This window comes from Anomaloglossus baeobatrachus, chromosome 2, assembly GCF_048569485.1.
Source record: "Anomaloglossus baeobatrachus isolate aAnoBae1 chromosome 2, aAnoBae1.hap1, whole genome shotgun sequence".
Lineage (NCBI taxonomy): Eukaryota > Metazoa > Chordata > Amphibia > Anura > Aromobatidae > Anomaloglossus > Anomaloglossus baeobatrachus.
In genome coordinates this window covers 28,811,692-28,825,040 of record NC_134354.1, presented here as the reverse complement: position 1 = coordinate 28,825,040, position 13,349 = coordinate 28,811,692, and the positions used below count along the sequence as shown (strand labels likewise).

General features: G+C 49.1%; 1 protein-coding gene across 1 annotated transcript in view; it reads left to right on the top strand.

The window, feature by feature from the left end:
* UMODL1 (uromodulin like 1) overlaps window positions 1-13,349 on the top strand; it is a 120,181-nt gene that overhangs the window by 49,724 nt on the left and 57,108 nt on the right. The window contains exons 4-6 of the mRNA XM_075333298.1: window positions 161-282; window positions 2,840-3,026; window positions 6,110-6,241. Of these exons, the coding sequence (XP_075189413.1) occupies window positions 161-282; window positions 2,840-3,026; window positions 6,110-6,241 (441 nt within the window). The remainder of the gene's footprint in view (window positions 1-160; window positions 283-2,839; window positions 3,027-6,109; window positions 6,242-13,349) is intronic.

Below are 13,349 nucleotides of genomic sequence, written 5' to 3'. Positions count from 1 at the left end.
CTCTGTAGTATACAATAGGGAGAAAATTGGACTCCAATCAATCTGATATTGATGTTCTGTTCAGGATAAAGCATCAATGTTTATGGCTCTGCAAATATTAATTTCTGCAAAATCATTTATAAACTTCTAACCTTAGTAACCTTAGTTTTTATTATTCCAGCTCTAGACAGGAACACAATGAAATATTGGTACAATGGTACAATCATCATAAAAATGGGCTACAAACAACTGATCCGATGGGATGAAGGTCTCATTAATCACACCAGATTGTTACACTCAATGGTATGTACAAGAATATAACTACTATAATACTGCCTCCTATGTACAAGAATATAACTACTATAATACTGCCTCTATGTACAAGAATATAACTACTATAATACTGCCTCTATGTACAAGAATATAACTACTATAATACTGCTCCTATGTACAAGAATATAACTACTATAATACTGCTCCTATGTACAAGAATATAACTACTATAATACTGCCCCTATGTACAAGAATATAACTACTATAATACTGCCCCTATGTACAAGAATATAACTACTATAATACTGCCTCTATGTACAAGAATATAACTACTATAATACTGCTCCTATGTACAAGAATATAACTACTATAATACTTCCCCTATGTACAAGAATATAACTACTATAATACTGCTCCTATGTACAAGAATATAACTACTATAATACTGCCCCTATGTACAAGAATATAACTACTATAATACTGCCTCTATGTACAAGAATATAACTACTGCAATACTGCTCCTATGTACAAGAATATAACTACTATAATACTGCTCCTATATACAAGAATATAACTACTATAATACTGCTCCTATGTACAAGAATATAACTACTATAATACTGCTCCTATATACAAGAATATAACTACTATAATACTGCTCCTATGTACAAGAATATAACTACTATAATACTGCTCCTATGTACAAGAATATAACTACTATAATACTGCCCCCTATGTACAAGAATATAACTACTATAATACTGCCCCTATGTATAAGAATATAACTACTATAATACTGCTCCTATGTATAAGAATATAACTACTATAATACTGCCCCTATATACAAGAATATAACTACTATAATACTGCCCCTATATACAAGAATATAACTACTATAATACTGCCCCCTATGTACAAGAATATAACTACTATAATACTGCCCCTATGTACAAGACTATAACTACTATAATACTGCCCCTATGTACAAGAATATAACTACTATAATACTGCCCCCTATGTACAAGAATATAACTACTATAATACTGCCCCTATATACAAGAATATAACTACTATAATACTGCCCCTATGTACAAGACTATAACTACTATAATACTGCCCCTATGTACAAGACTATAACTACTATAATACTGCTCCCTATGTACAAGAATATAACTACTATAATACTGTTCTTATGTACAAGAATATAACTACTATAATACTGCCCCTATGTACAAGAATATAACTGCTATAATACTGCCCCTATGTACAAGAATATAACTACTATAATACTGCCCCTATGTACAAGAATATAACTACTATAATATTGCCCCTATGTACAAGAATATAACTACTATAATACTGCTCCTATGTACAAGAATATAACTACTATAATACTGCCCCTATGTACAAGAATATAACTACTATAATACTGCCCCCTATGTACAAGAATATAATTACTATAATACTGCTCCTATGCACAAGAATATAACTACTATAATACTGCTCCTATGTACAAGAATATAACTACTATAATACTGCCCCCTATGTACAAGAATATAACTACTATAATACTGCTCCTATGCACAAGAATATAACTACTATAATACTACTCCTATGTACAGGAATATAACTACTATAATACTGCCCCCTATGTACAAGAATATAACTACTATAATACTGCTCCCTATGTACAAGAATATAACTACTATAATACTGCTCCTATGCACAAGAATATAACTACTATAATACTGCTCCTATGCACAAGAATATAACTACTATAATACTGCTCCCTATGTACAAGAATATAACTACTATAATACTGCTCCCTATGTACAAGAATATAACTACTATAATACTGCTCCCTATGTACAAGAATATAATTACTATAATACTGCCCCTATGTACAAGAATATAACTACTATAATACTGCCTCTATATACAAGAATATAACTACTATAATACTGCCCCCTATGTACAAGAATATAACTACTATAATACTGCTCCTATGCACAAGAATATAACTACTATAATACTACTCCTATGTACAGGAATATAACTACTATAATACTGCCCCCTATGTACAAGAATATAACTACTATAATACTGCTCCCTATGTACAAGAATATAACTACTATAATACTGCTCCTATGCACAAGAATATAACTACTATAATACTGCTCCTATGCACAAGAATATAACTACTATAATACTGCTCCCTATGTACAAGAATATAACTACTATAATACTGCTCCCTATGTACAAGAATATAACTACTATAATACTGCTCCCTATGTACAAGAATATAATTACTATAATACTGCCCCTATGTACAAGAATATAACTACTATAATACTGCCTCTATATACAAGAATATAACTACTATAATACTGCTCCCTATGTACAAGAATATAATTACTATAATACTGCTTCTATCTACAAAATATATCTTTTGCTGGTAGTGTAAAAAGCAGCTTTTAATTTGCATAAAAACACACCAAAAATGCAGCTTGTGAGCACAGCCTTGTAGAGTTTTTAATTCCTAATAACGGTCACCACTTAGTACTAATATTAGTAATAATGATTTCAGGTAACGGGGGAATTTTGGCCACTAGAGGCAGAGTTGTTCCACATTTCCACCAAGCCAGCGGGGACCTTTTCCATCGTGGCCTCCGTCCTCATTGGGATTAAGGAGTCGCTTCCACTTATGAATATTACAGCGAAACTCGACAACGTTGTCATTCGTTTACCAGAAGTAATCAGCATCGAGATCAATGGTACTTAATTCCCTTTTAAATTCTGTTCCATAGACATGGGGTAGACGTAGATATACAGTTACATGACAAAATGCTGACTACCTGCAGCCACCACTAGAGGGAGCTTAAGGCTATGTGCCCACGGGGACAGTGTCCTGCGGATATATCCGCAAGACATTCCACAGGTGCTCCCAGGAAACAGCACCACAACATTTGTCTGTTTCCATGCTGCGGAATGTCGTGCGGATATGGTGTGGGCATTCTGCATTGAGGATACAGTACCATGGCTTCGGCACTGCATCCTCAATGCAGAACAAGTGCTGCAGTGATCGGGGGAGTTCATACTTACCTCCATCATGCAGCACCTCGCTTTCCGGCGGCCGGGTCACTGTCAGGCAGCGTCTGGTTCACTGTGCTGGAGGTGGGCGGGCCTGAACTAGCTCCGGCTGTCACATGACCGGAGCTCGTGCAGGCCCCGCTCACCTCTTCCTTCCTGTACCTGGCTGGATCCACCGCGCTGCTGCCGCTGCCGCTACACCGGATGGAGAAAGAGACTCGGGTCTCTATCAAGGCAGGTAAGTATATGGCACCCTGCGGAGAAATCCGCAACAATAATTGACATGCTGCAGATTTTTCTGCACGAAAATCCGCACGATTTCCTCTGCAGAAAAATCCGCAGCGTGGGCACAGCATTTCCCAAATGCCATAGAAATGGCTGGGGAGTAGCTGTGCTGCAGATTTCTGGAAAATCCGCGGCTTTTCCGCGATAAATCCGCGGCAAAATCCGCGCATTTTCCGCAGCGTGGGCACATAGCCTAACGGGAATCTGTCAGCAGGTTTTTGCTCCCTCATCTGAGAGCAGCATGATGTAGGCAAAGAGACTCTGAATTCAACGATGTATCACTTAGATTACTCTCTGCAGCCGTTCTGACACAGTCATATAAAACAATTTGGGCACCCCTATTAATGTTAACCTTTTTTCTTTATAACAATTTGGGTTTTTGCTATTTCAGTTTCATATATCTAATAACTGATGGACTGAGTAATATTTCTGGATTGAAATGAGGTTTATTGTACTAACAGAAAATGTGCAATCCGCATTTAAACGAAATTTGACTGGTGCAAAAGTATGGGCACCTCAACATAAAAGTGACATTAATATTTTGTAGATCCTCCTTTTGCAAAAATCACAGCCTCTAGTCGCTTCCTGTAGCTTTTAATGAGTTCCTGGATCCTGGATGAAGGTATATTTGACCATTCCTGTTTACAAAACAATTCCAGTTCAGTTAAGTTTGATGGTCGCCGAGCATAGACAGCCGCTTCACATCATCCCACAGATGTTCAATGATATTCAGGTCTGGGGATTGGGATGGCCATTCCAGAACATTGTAATTGTTCCTCTGCATGAATGCCTGAGTAGATTTGGAGCGATGTTTTGGATCATTGTCTTTCTGAAATATCCATCCCCTGCGTAACTTCAACTTCGTCACTGATTCTTGCACATTATTGACAAGAATCTGCTGATACTGAGTTGAATCCATGCGACCCTCAACTTTAACAAGATTCCCGGTGCCGGCATTGGCCACACAGCCCCAAAGCATGATGAAACCTCCACCAAATTTTACTGTGGGTAGCAAGTGCTTTTCTTGGAATGCCGTGTTTTTTTGCCTCCATGCATAACGCCTTTTTGTATGACCAAACAACTCAATCTTTGTTGCATCAGTCCACAGGAGCTTCTTCCAAAATGTAACTGGCTTGTCCAAATGTGCTTTTGCATACCTCAGGTGACTCGGTTTGTGGCGTGCTTGCAGAAATGGCTTCTTTCGCACCACTCTCCCATACAGCTTCTCCTTGTGCAAAGTGCGCTGTATTGTTGACCGATGCACAGTGACACCATCTGCAGCAAGATGATGCTGCAGGTCTTTGGAGGTGGTCTGTGGATTGTCCTTGACTGTTCTCACCATTCTTCTCTGCCTTTCTGATATTTTTCTTGGCCTGCCACTTCTGGGCTTAACAAGAACTGTACCTGTGTTCTTCCATTTCCTTACTATGTTCTTCACAGTGGAAACTGACAGTTTAAATCTCTGAGACAACTTTTTGTCTCCTTCCCCTGAACAACTATGCTGAATAATCTTTGTTTTCAGATCATTTGAGAGTTGCTTTGAGGAGCCCATGATGCCACTCTTCATAGGAGATTCACATAGGAGAACAACTTGCAAGTGGCCACCTTAAATACCTTTTCTCATGATTGGATACACCTGCCTATGAAGTTCAAAGCTCAATGAGGTTACAAAACCAATTTAGTGCTTTAGTAAGTCAGTAAAAAGTAGTTAGGAGGGTTCAAATCAAGAAATTGATAAGGGTGCCCATACTTTTGCACCAGTCAAATTTTGTTTAAATGCGGATTGCACATTTTCTGTTAGTACAATAAACCTCATTTCAATCCAGAAATATTACTCAGTCCATCAGTTATTAGATATATGAAACTAAAATAGCTGCTGTAAAAACCCAAATTGTTATAAAGATAAAAGGTTAACATTAATAGGGGTGCCCAAATTGTTTCATATGACTGTACAATCTGAATTTTTAGATTTAGCCATGTAGCAGAGCTGAGAGAGCTGCCCCCGCCCACACCAGGCTCTATAGAGATTGTACATTGACAGTGAGGTGCCAATAAGAGGAGGGGGCATACGTGTGAAGCAATGATAAGGGTTCTGATGCTTAAACAAACATAACAAATAAACAACAGATTGGACCTTGACAATACAGTCATTCCTGAATTCTCTGTGTTAACCCTTGCAGCATGCTCTCTTCAGATTACATAGCAAAAAAACAGCTGACAGACTCACTTTAATTGCTTACCCATTCTGTAGGAAGCTCCTGAGCTCCCCCTAGTGGAGGCTGCAGGCAGTAGCTGTCTATGCTGGGGATTTGGAGCTTTGTGTCAGAGCAGTGGAGCCACGACCACTATCTGGGCTGTTTCACATTTTCATTACTTTTCATCGGCTATCTACACAAAATGTTATTTTTTGGGTAATTTGTGCAGAAGGGTAAGTATTACACAGTGTTGATAATCTATATATCTTCTGTCGTTGACTCACCAGACTTGAACGAATGCCTTTATCCGGAGCTCAGCGGCTGCTTATGCAATCAGGAATGTTTTAATGTGGAGGGTTCCTTTAACTGCAGAAACAAGAATCATTCAGAATCCATGCAACAAAATTCAACACAACCAGGTAACACCGAACCATGGAGATCCCCTTTATTCTACAATGTGATATTAAAAAAACGATCGTCACACATTTTTTGGCGCTAAACTCGCCGAGTGTAATGGCAGCATCTGATGCTGTTAACACTGCAGAGTCTGACACTCCTCACTATGCCGCCGTCTTTGGTGCTTCTACGTTACACAGACAGGCTCTGGCATTGACCAGCTGTTTTCTTATTAGTGATCGGGCTTGCAGGAGTTAATTTCTGCTATTGTGCTGGTTACCTCTTAGATCACATGTTGTGCGGGACCTATCACAAGAACTCCCCGCCTTTTAAAGATGGAGGAGTCTGTATTCCCATTCCGATTGTGGCTTTGTCACGGTGTATATGACAGGACAGGGGCCCATAGGCTGGCTCTCAGACTCGAGACCCTGCACTGTCCCTTATCTCGGAGGTAGGCTTGATGGTTGCCAGGTCCGAGTCCCCAGCGTGACCCTAACTCCTGTCCAAGCCCTGATCTTACTCCCCTTTCCCCCATCCTTGGGTCGGGCTGGAAAACACAATAGTAATACCCCACAAAAACTACACGGACAAGGGAGAACGAAAACTCATACACACTGCACTCAAACACAAAGGAGAGACAATATGTGTACAGGGGAACAATGAAAAAGGGAAGAAAGTAATGCCCAACAGGGAAACGTCCACATCACTCAATATCGCAACAAAGATCACCATTAATAGTATAACCACAAAGACCAGGATGCTGAAGCTATCATCGGCGCCTACTGGAAGAAAGGTGTGACTTAAATAGGAAAGAGACATCTGCATGTGGCAATTAGCAACCTGAGCACTTAGTTCCTGCTCACCAGTCTGCAGGGATTAACCCCTGCAGGGCTCAAGACCAGTGAACCTAAATGAGCTTACACCCAGGTCTGGCCGAACAATTCAGAAGCCTCAGGTTGCTTGTCAGACTCTGTAGTGTGAACAGAGTCTGACGCTGCTGTGCCACCAGGTGCGTGTGTGTCGCCCTGGGCAAGCCAGGGGACACAGGTCACACACCACCACACCCCACATCCCAGGTAGGCACACCTAAGCTGAACCACAAATCCTTGTTGCCTTCCTCCAGAGGCTGATGATTCACACCAGGGGGTGGGCCAGGCGGTTGGCTCCGCCCACCAAGGAGATCACAGCTCTGGAGGCAGGAAGTACCAGGCAGATTAGCCCGGAGGGGGGCAAGAGTGAAGTCTAGCTGAGGGCTAGAGAAAAGTAAACAGCTAAGTGAAAGTAGAAAAGTGGTAAAGGAGGAAAGCAAGTGTGGTGACAGAGAGAGAGAGAAGCCTGAAGGTCCAGCTTTGTGTAGGGCCAGAACAGCAAGGTCAGCGACGGCGGTGACTGGCCGGAGGGGGACCGTTTGGAAGTTCCTGGAAGGACCCCGTTGGCTGTGTGCCCGGTGGTCTGGAGCAGCGTTCCGAAAGACAGTCAGCACCAGGGCAGGGGCCTCTCGGACCCCGGCAAGGCTAGGAGTCACCAAATTTGCCGAATCCGTCAGTGAAGGGGACGCAGATTCCCCCAGCAACCAAGTCCCGATTGAAGGCAACAGCTCAACCCGTACAACAGAGGCACCGCCACCGCCAGGGCACCAGTCTCTGAAGGCCAGCGCCTGCGGGCAAAGTGTAGTGCTCCTCCGGCCCAGCTTGAAGCCGGGGAGCGGGTTACCGGTGGGGACCCATCGCAACCAACCATACATACAGGTGCAAGGAAAAGGGACATCACCGTCACCTACCGGGAAAGCAAAGCAGCCGTCCGTGGGACCGTCTTACCAGCCGTTTGGTTTACCGTACAAGCTGTGTCCAAGTCTCAGGCTGAGTGAGTACCACCGTGCCGCAAGACACAGCGCTGCCCCCGCGTCCCTGCGCCCACCAGGCCCTGCACCTCACAAGCTATCACCGGGCCCCGGGATCACCAACCCCTACCCACGGAGGGGCAACCCCAACACCTGGCTGCTCCACATCACCATCCCCGGGATCCCCGTATCAAGCAGCGGTGGTGTTACAAATCACCACAACCGTGGGTGGCGTCACGGACATTATCCCAACACCCCAAACCCCCCTTTCACTCACGGGCGAGGATTGCCGCTCGAGAAAACCCCCGGGATCCGGCCCACGGCTCGAGCCACCACTGAGCAGCTGGACCCGAGCAGGAGGGGTGAGCGCGGTGTGCTGACACCCTCCTCCCCGCCCGCGACAACTTGGCGTCACGAACAGGATCTTACCGCTCTGCCGTTTGGTGGAGGTGCGCCTTGTTACCGCCGGAGGTATCCGGCAGGAAAATTTCAGAAGCCGCCATCTTTGGCGCGAAAAGTTCCCGCTCGAGCGTCTTCTCGAGCAGTAGAGGCGCGAAGGCCAAAACCCCGCCCCGAGAGAGGAGGGGCCGGAAAGAGCTAAGGGGGACGCGATGGCGGCTGGACGCATGTAAGTGTGGCGGTGCAAGCCAACACCCTGAGGCCCCGGTCTGCCGACCCTAACGAAAAATGTCCGCTCCACCTAGCTCTGCAGAGACTACCGAGCGGGATTCTGGAACGGCGGCATGGCTGAGGGCCCGGGCGGCGGGGATCTGCCGTCACTACCAGAGTCAGATCGGCGGGCTGATGGAGCAGTGGGCCGCGGAGGTGGAGGCCCTAGTTGCTGTGGCACGAGTGTATGGAGTGGAGGCCGTGATGGAGGAGCTGGAAAATGACCCACGCCCCTGTGTCCCCGAGGGACCGGTCGCTGCGGCTGAGGGACCCGGTCTGCCCCTGGCTCCTGTGTTACCTCCGTCCTGCTCGCTCGCGCGCTGCACCGCACCTGGCCCGTCGGACGTGCACCCCTCTGTGACTGCGGCAGGGGCAGAGGATAGCGACTCCGGTCCTGACACTGAGCCTGTGTCGGAAGAAGAGGAGGGGGTCGTAGCCCTGCCTGGCATGGAGGCCACCTATGTCCCCCGAACCGGGAACAACGGGTATCGGGCGGCCCTTCCACGCCGTGCGTGCTATGCACTGGAGGGGCTGGTGCCCGTGTCCTTCCACCCCGAGCTGGGTGAGGAGGACGAAAATGCCCCGTAGTGCCAGCGGATGCCCGCAGCACAGTCCCCGTTGGGACCACCTGCTTGTTTGTTGTGTGAAAAGTTTGAAAAAGTTGAAAGAATGATAAGTGAAATGATCCGAAGTTCACCTGATTCACCGTGTGATTAGCAACCGGCTGGAGCCGGCACCGTTGTCCCCGTGGGGACCGTTTAAAAAGTTGTTTGGCATGGGAACTATCCATGGACAAGCCCGTGAACTTGCAGGGCAACCACAAACGTTAAGTGGCTTGTAAATATGTTGGTTACCGTTACCGTTTTCCGCAGGCCGCCTCCGGAGAGGCAGGTTGGAGGGAGGGCCCTGAGCAGAGCAGGCCAGGGCCCAGCCGCCAAAGGAACCGGTGGCTACCCTCTGGAGGGCAAGGACAGATCCCGCTCGGGTACCGTGTGCTGGACTGTGGGTCAAGGGGTGCTGCCTGGGCTTTAGGGGCAGCATCAGGGCCAGGTTGCTTGGGTGGGAGAGAGCGGAAACCGTAACCGTAAACCGTTGCAACGTTAAAGTAAAATGTGCCTCCCGTTTTGGGAAGATTAATTAAAAAAATGTCTTATGTTATGTTTAACCTTGTTATCCCCTTTTCAGAAAAATAAAACCGGTGTAAGACGGCAGCCCGCGGACGGTCTGCGTTTTGGGGGAATGTGTCGCCCTGGGCAAGCCAGGGGACACAGGTCACACACCACCACACCCCACATCCCAGGTAGGCACACCTAAGCTGAACCACAAATCCTTGTTGCCTTCCTCCAGAGGCTGATGATTCACACCAGGGGGTGGGCCAGGCGGTTGGCTCCGCCCACCAAGGAGATCACAGCTCTGGAGGCAGGAAGTACCAGGCAGATTAGCCCGGAGGGGGGCAAGAGTGAAGTCTAGATGAGGGCTAGAGAAAAGTAAACAGCTAAGTGAAAGTAGAAAAGTGGTAAAGGAGGAAAGCAAGTGTGGTGACAGAGAGAGAGAGAAGCCTGAAGGTCCAGCTTTGTGTAGGGCCAGAACAGCAAGGTCAGCGACGGCGGTGACTGTCCGGAGGGGGACCGTTTGGAAGTTCCTGGAAGGACCCCGTTGGCTGTGTGCCCGGTGGTCTGGAGCAGCGTTCCGAAAGACAGTCAGCACCAGGGCAGGGGCCTCTCGGACCCCGGCAAGGCTAGGAGTCACCAAATTTGCCGAATCCGTCAGTGAAGGGGACGCAGATTCCCCCAGCAACCAAGTCCCGATTGAAGGCAACAGCTCAACCCGTACAACAGAGGCACCGCCACCGCCAGGGCACCAGTCTCTGAAGGCCAGCGCCTGCGGGCAAAGTGTAGTGCTCCTCCGGCCCAGCTTGAAGCCGGGGAGCGGGTTACCGGTGGGGACCCATCGCAACCAACCATACATACAGGTGCAAGGAAAAGGGACATCACCGTCACCTACCGGGAAAGCAAAGCAGCCGTCCGTGGGACCGTCTTACCAGCCGTTTGGTTTACCGTACAAGCTGTGTCCAAGTCTCAGGCTGAGTGAGTACCACCGTGCCGCAAGACACAGCGCTGCCCCCGCGTCCCTGCGCCCACCAGGCCCTGCACCTCACAAGCTATCACCGGGCCCCGGGATCACCAACCCCTACCCACGGAGGGGCAACCCCAACACCTGGCTGCTCCACATCACCATCCCCGGGATCCCCGTATCAAGCAGCGGTGGTGTTACAAATCACCACAACCGTGGGTGGCGTCACGGACATTATCCCAACACCCCAAACCCCCCTTTCACTCACGGGCGAGGATTGCCGCTCGAGAAAACCCCCGGGATCCGGCCCACGGCTCGAGCCACCACTGAGCAGCTGGACCCGAGCAGGAGGGGTGAGCGCGGTGTGCTGACACCCTCCTCCCCGCCCGCGACAACTTGGCGTCACGAACAGGATCTTACCGCTCTGCCGTTTGGTGGAGGTGCGCCTTGTTACCGCCGGAGGTATCCGGCAGGAAAATTTCAGAAGCCGCCATCTTTGGCGCGAAAAGTTCCCGCTCGAGCGTCTTCTCGAGCAGTAGAGGCGCGAAGGCCAAAACCCCGCCCCGAGAGAGGAGGGGCCGGAAAGAGCTAAGGGGGACGCGATGGCGGCTGGACGCATGTAAGTGTGGCGGTGCAAGCCAACACCCTGAGGCCCCGGTCTGCCGACCCTAACGAAAAATGTCCGCTCCACCTAGCTCTGCAGAGACTACCGAGCGGGATTCTGGAACGGCGGCATGGCTGAGGGCCCGGGCGGCGGGGATCTGCCGTCACTACCAGAGTCAGATCGGCGGGCTGATGGAGCAGTGGGCCGCGGAGGTGGAGGCCCTAGTTGCTGTGGCACGAGTGTATGGAGTGGAGGCCGTGATGGAGGAGCTGGAAAATGACCCACGCCCCTGTGTCCCCGAGGGACCGGTCGCTGCGGCTGAGGGACCCGGTCTGCCCCTGGCTCCTGTGTTACCTCCGTCCTGCTCGCTCGCGCGCTGCACCGCACCTGGCCCGTCGGACGTGCACCCCTCTGTGACTGCGGCAGGGGCAGAGGATAGCGACTCCGGTCCTGACACTGAGCCTGTGTCGGAAGAAGAGGAGGGGGTCGTAGCCCTGCCTGGCATGGAGGCCACCTATGTCCCCCGAACCGGGAACAACGGGTATCGGGCGGCCCTTCCACGCCGTGCGTGCTATGCACTGGAGGGGCTGGTGCCCGTGTCCTTCCACCCCGAGCTGGGTGAGGAGGACGAAAATGCCCCGTAGTGCCAGCGGATGCCCGCAGCACAGTCCCCGTTGGGACCACCTGCTTGTTTGTTGTGTGAAAAGTTTGAAAAAGTTGAAAGAATGATAAGTGAAATGATCCGAAGTTCACCTGATTCACCGTGTGATTAGCAACCGGCTGGAGCCGGCACCGTTGTCCCCGTGGGGACCGTTTAAAAAGTTGTTTGGCATGGGAACTATCCATGGACAAGCCCGTGAACTTGCAGGGCAACCACAAACGTTAAGTGGCTTGTAAATATGTTGGTTACCGTTACCGTTTTCCGCAGGCCGCCTCCGGAGAGGCAGGTTGGAGGGAGGGCCCTGAGCAGAGCAGGCCAGGGCCCAGCCGCCAAAGGAACCGGTGGCTACCCTCTGGAGGGCAAGGACAGATCCCGCTCGGGTACCGTGTGCTGGACTGTGGGTCAAGGGGTGCTGCCTGGGCTTTAGGGGCAGCATCAGGGCCAGGTTGCTTGGGTGGGAGAGAGCGGAAACCGTAACCGTAAACCGTTGCAACGTTAAAGTAAAATGTGCCTCCCGTTTTGGGAAGATTAATTAAAAAAATGTCTTATGTTATGTTTAACCTTGTTATCCCCTTTTCAGAAAAATAAAACCGGTGTAAGACGGCAGCCCGCGGACGGTCTGCGTTTTGGGGGAATGTGTCGCCCTGGGCAAGCCAGGGGACACAGGTCACACACCACCACACCCCACATCCCAGGTAGGCACACCTAAGCTGAACCACAAATCCTTGTTGCCTTCCTCCAGAGGCTGATGATTCACACCAGGGGGTGGGCCAGGCGGTTGGCTCCGCCCACCAAGGAGATCACAGCTCTGGAGGCAGGAAGTACCAGGCAGATTAGCCCGGAGGGGGGCAAGAGTGAAGTCTAGATGAGGGCTAGAGAAAAGTAAACAGCTAAGTGAAAGTAGAAAAGTGGTAAAGGAGGAAAGCAAGTGTGGTGACAGAGAGAGAGAGAAGCCTGAAGGTCCAGCTTTGTGTAGGGCCAGAACAGCAAGGTCAGCGACGGCGGTGACTGTCCGGAGGGGGACCGTTTGGAAGTTCCTGGAAGGACCCCGTTGGCTGTGTGCCCGGTGGTCTGGAGCAGCGTTCCGAAAGACAGTCAGCACCAGGGCAGGGGCCTCTCGGACCCCGGCAAGGCTAGGAGTCGCCAAATTTGCCGAATCCGTCAGTGAAGGGGACGCGGATTCCCCCAGCAACCAAGTCCCGATTGAAGGCAACAGCTCAACCCGTACAACAGAGGCACCGCCACCGCCAGGGCACCAGTCTCTGAGGGCCAGCGCCTGCGGGC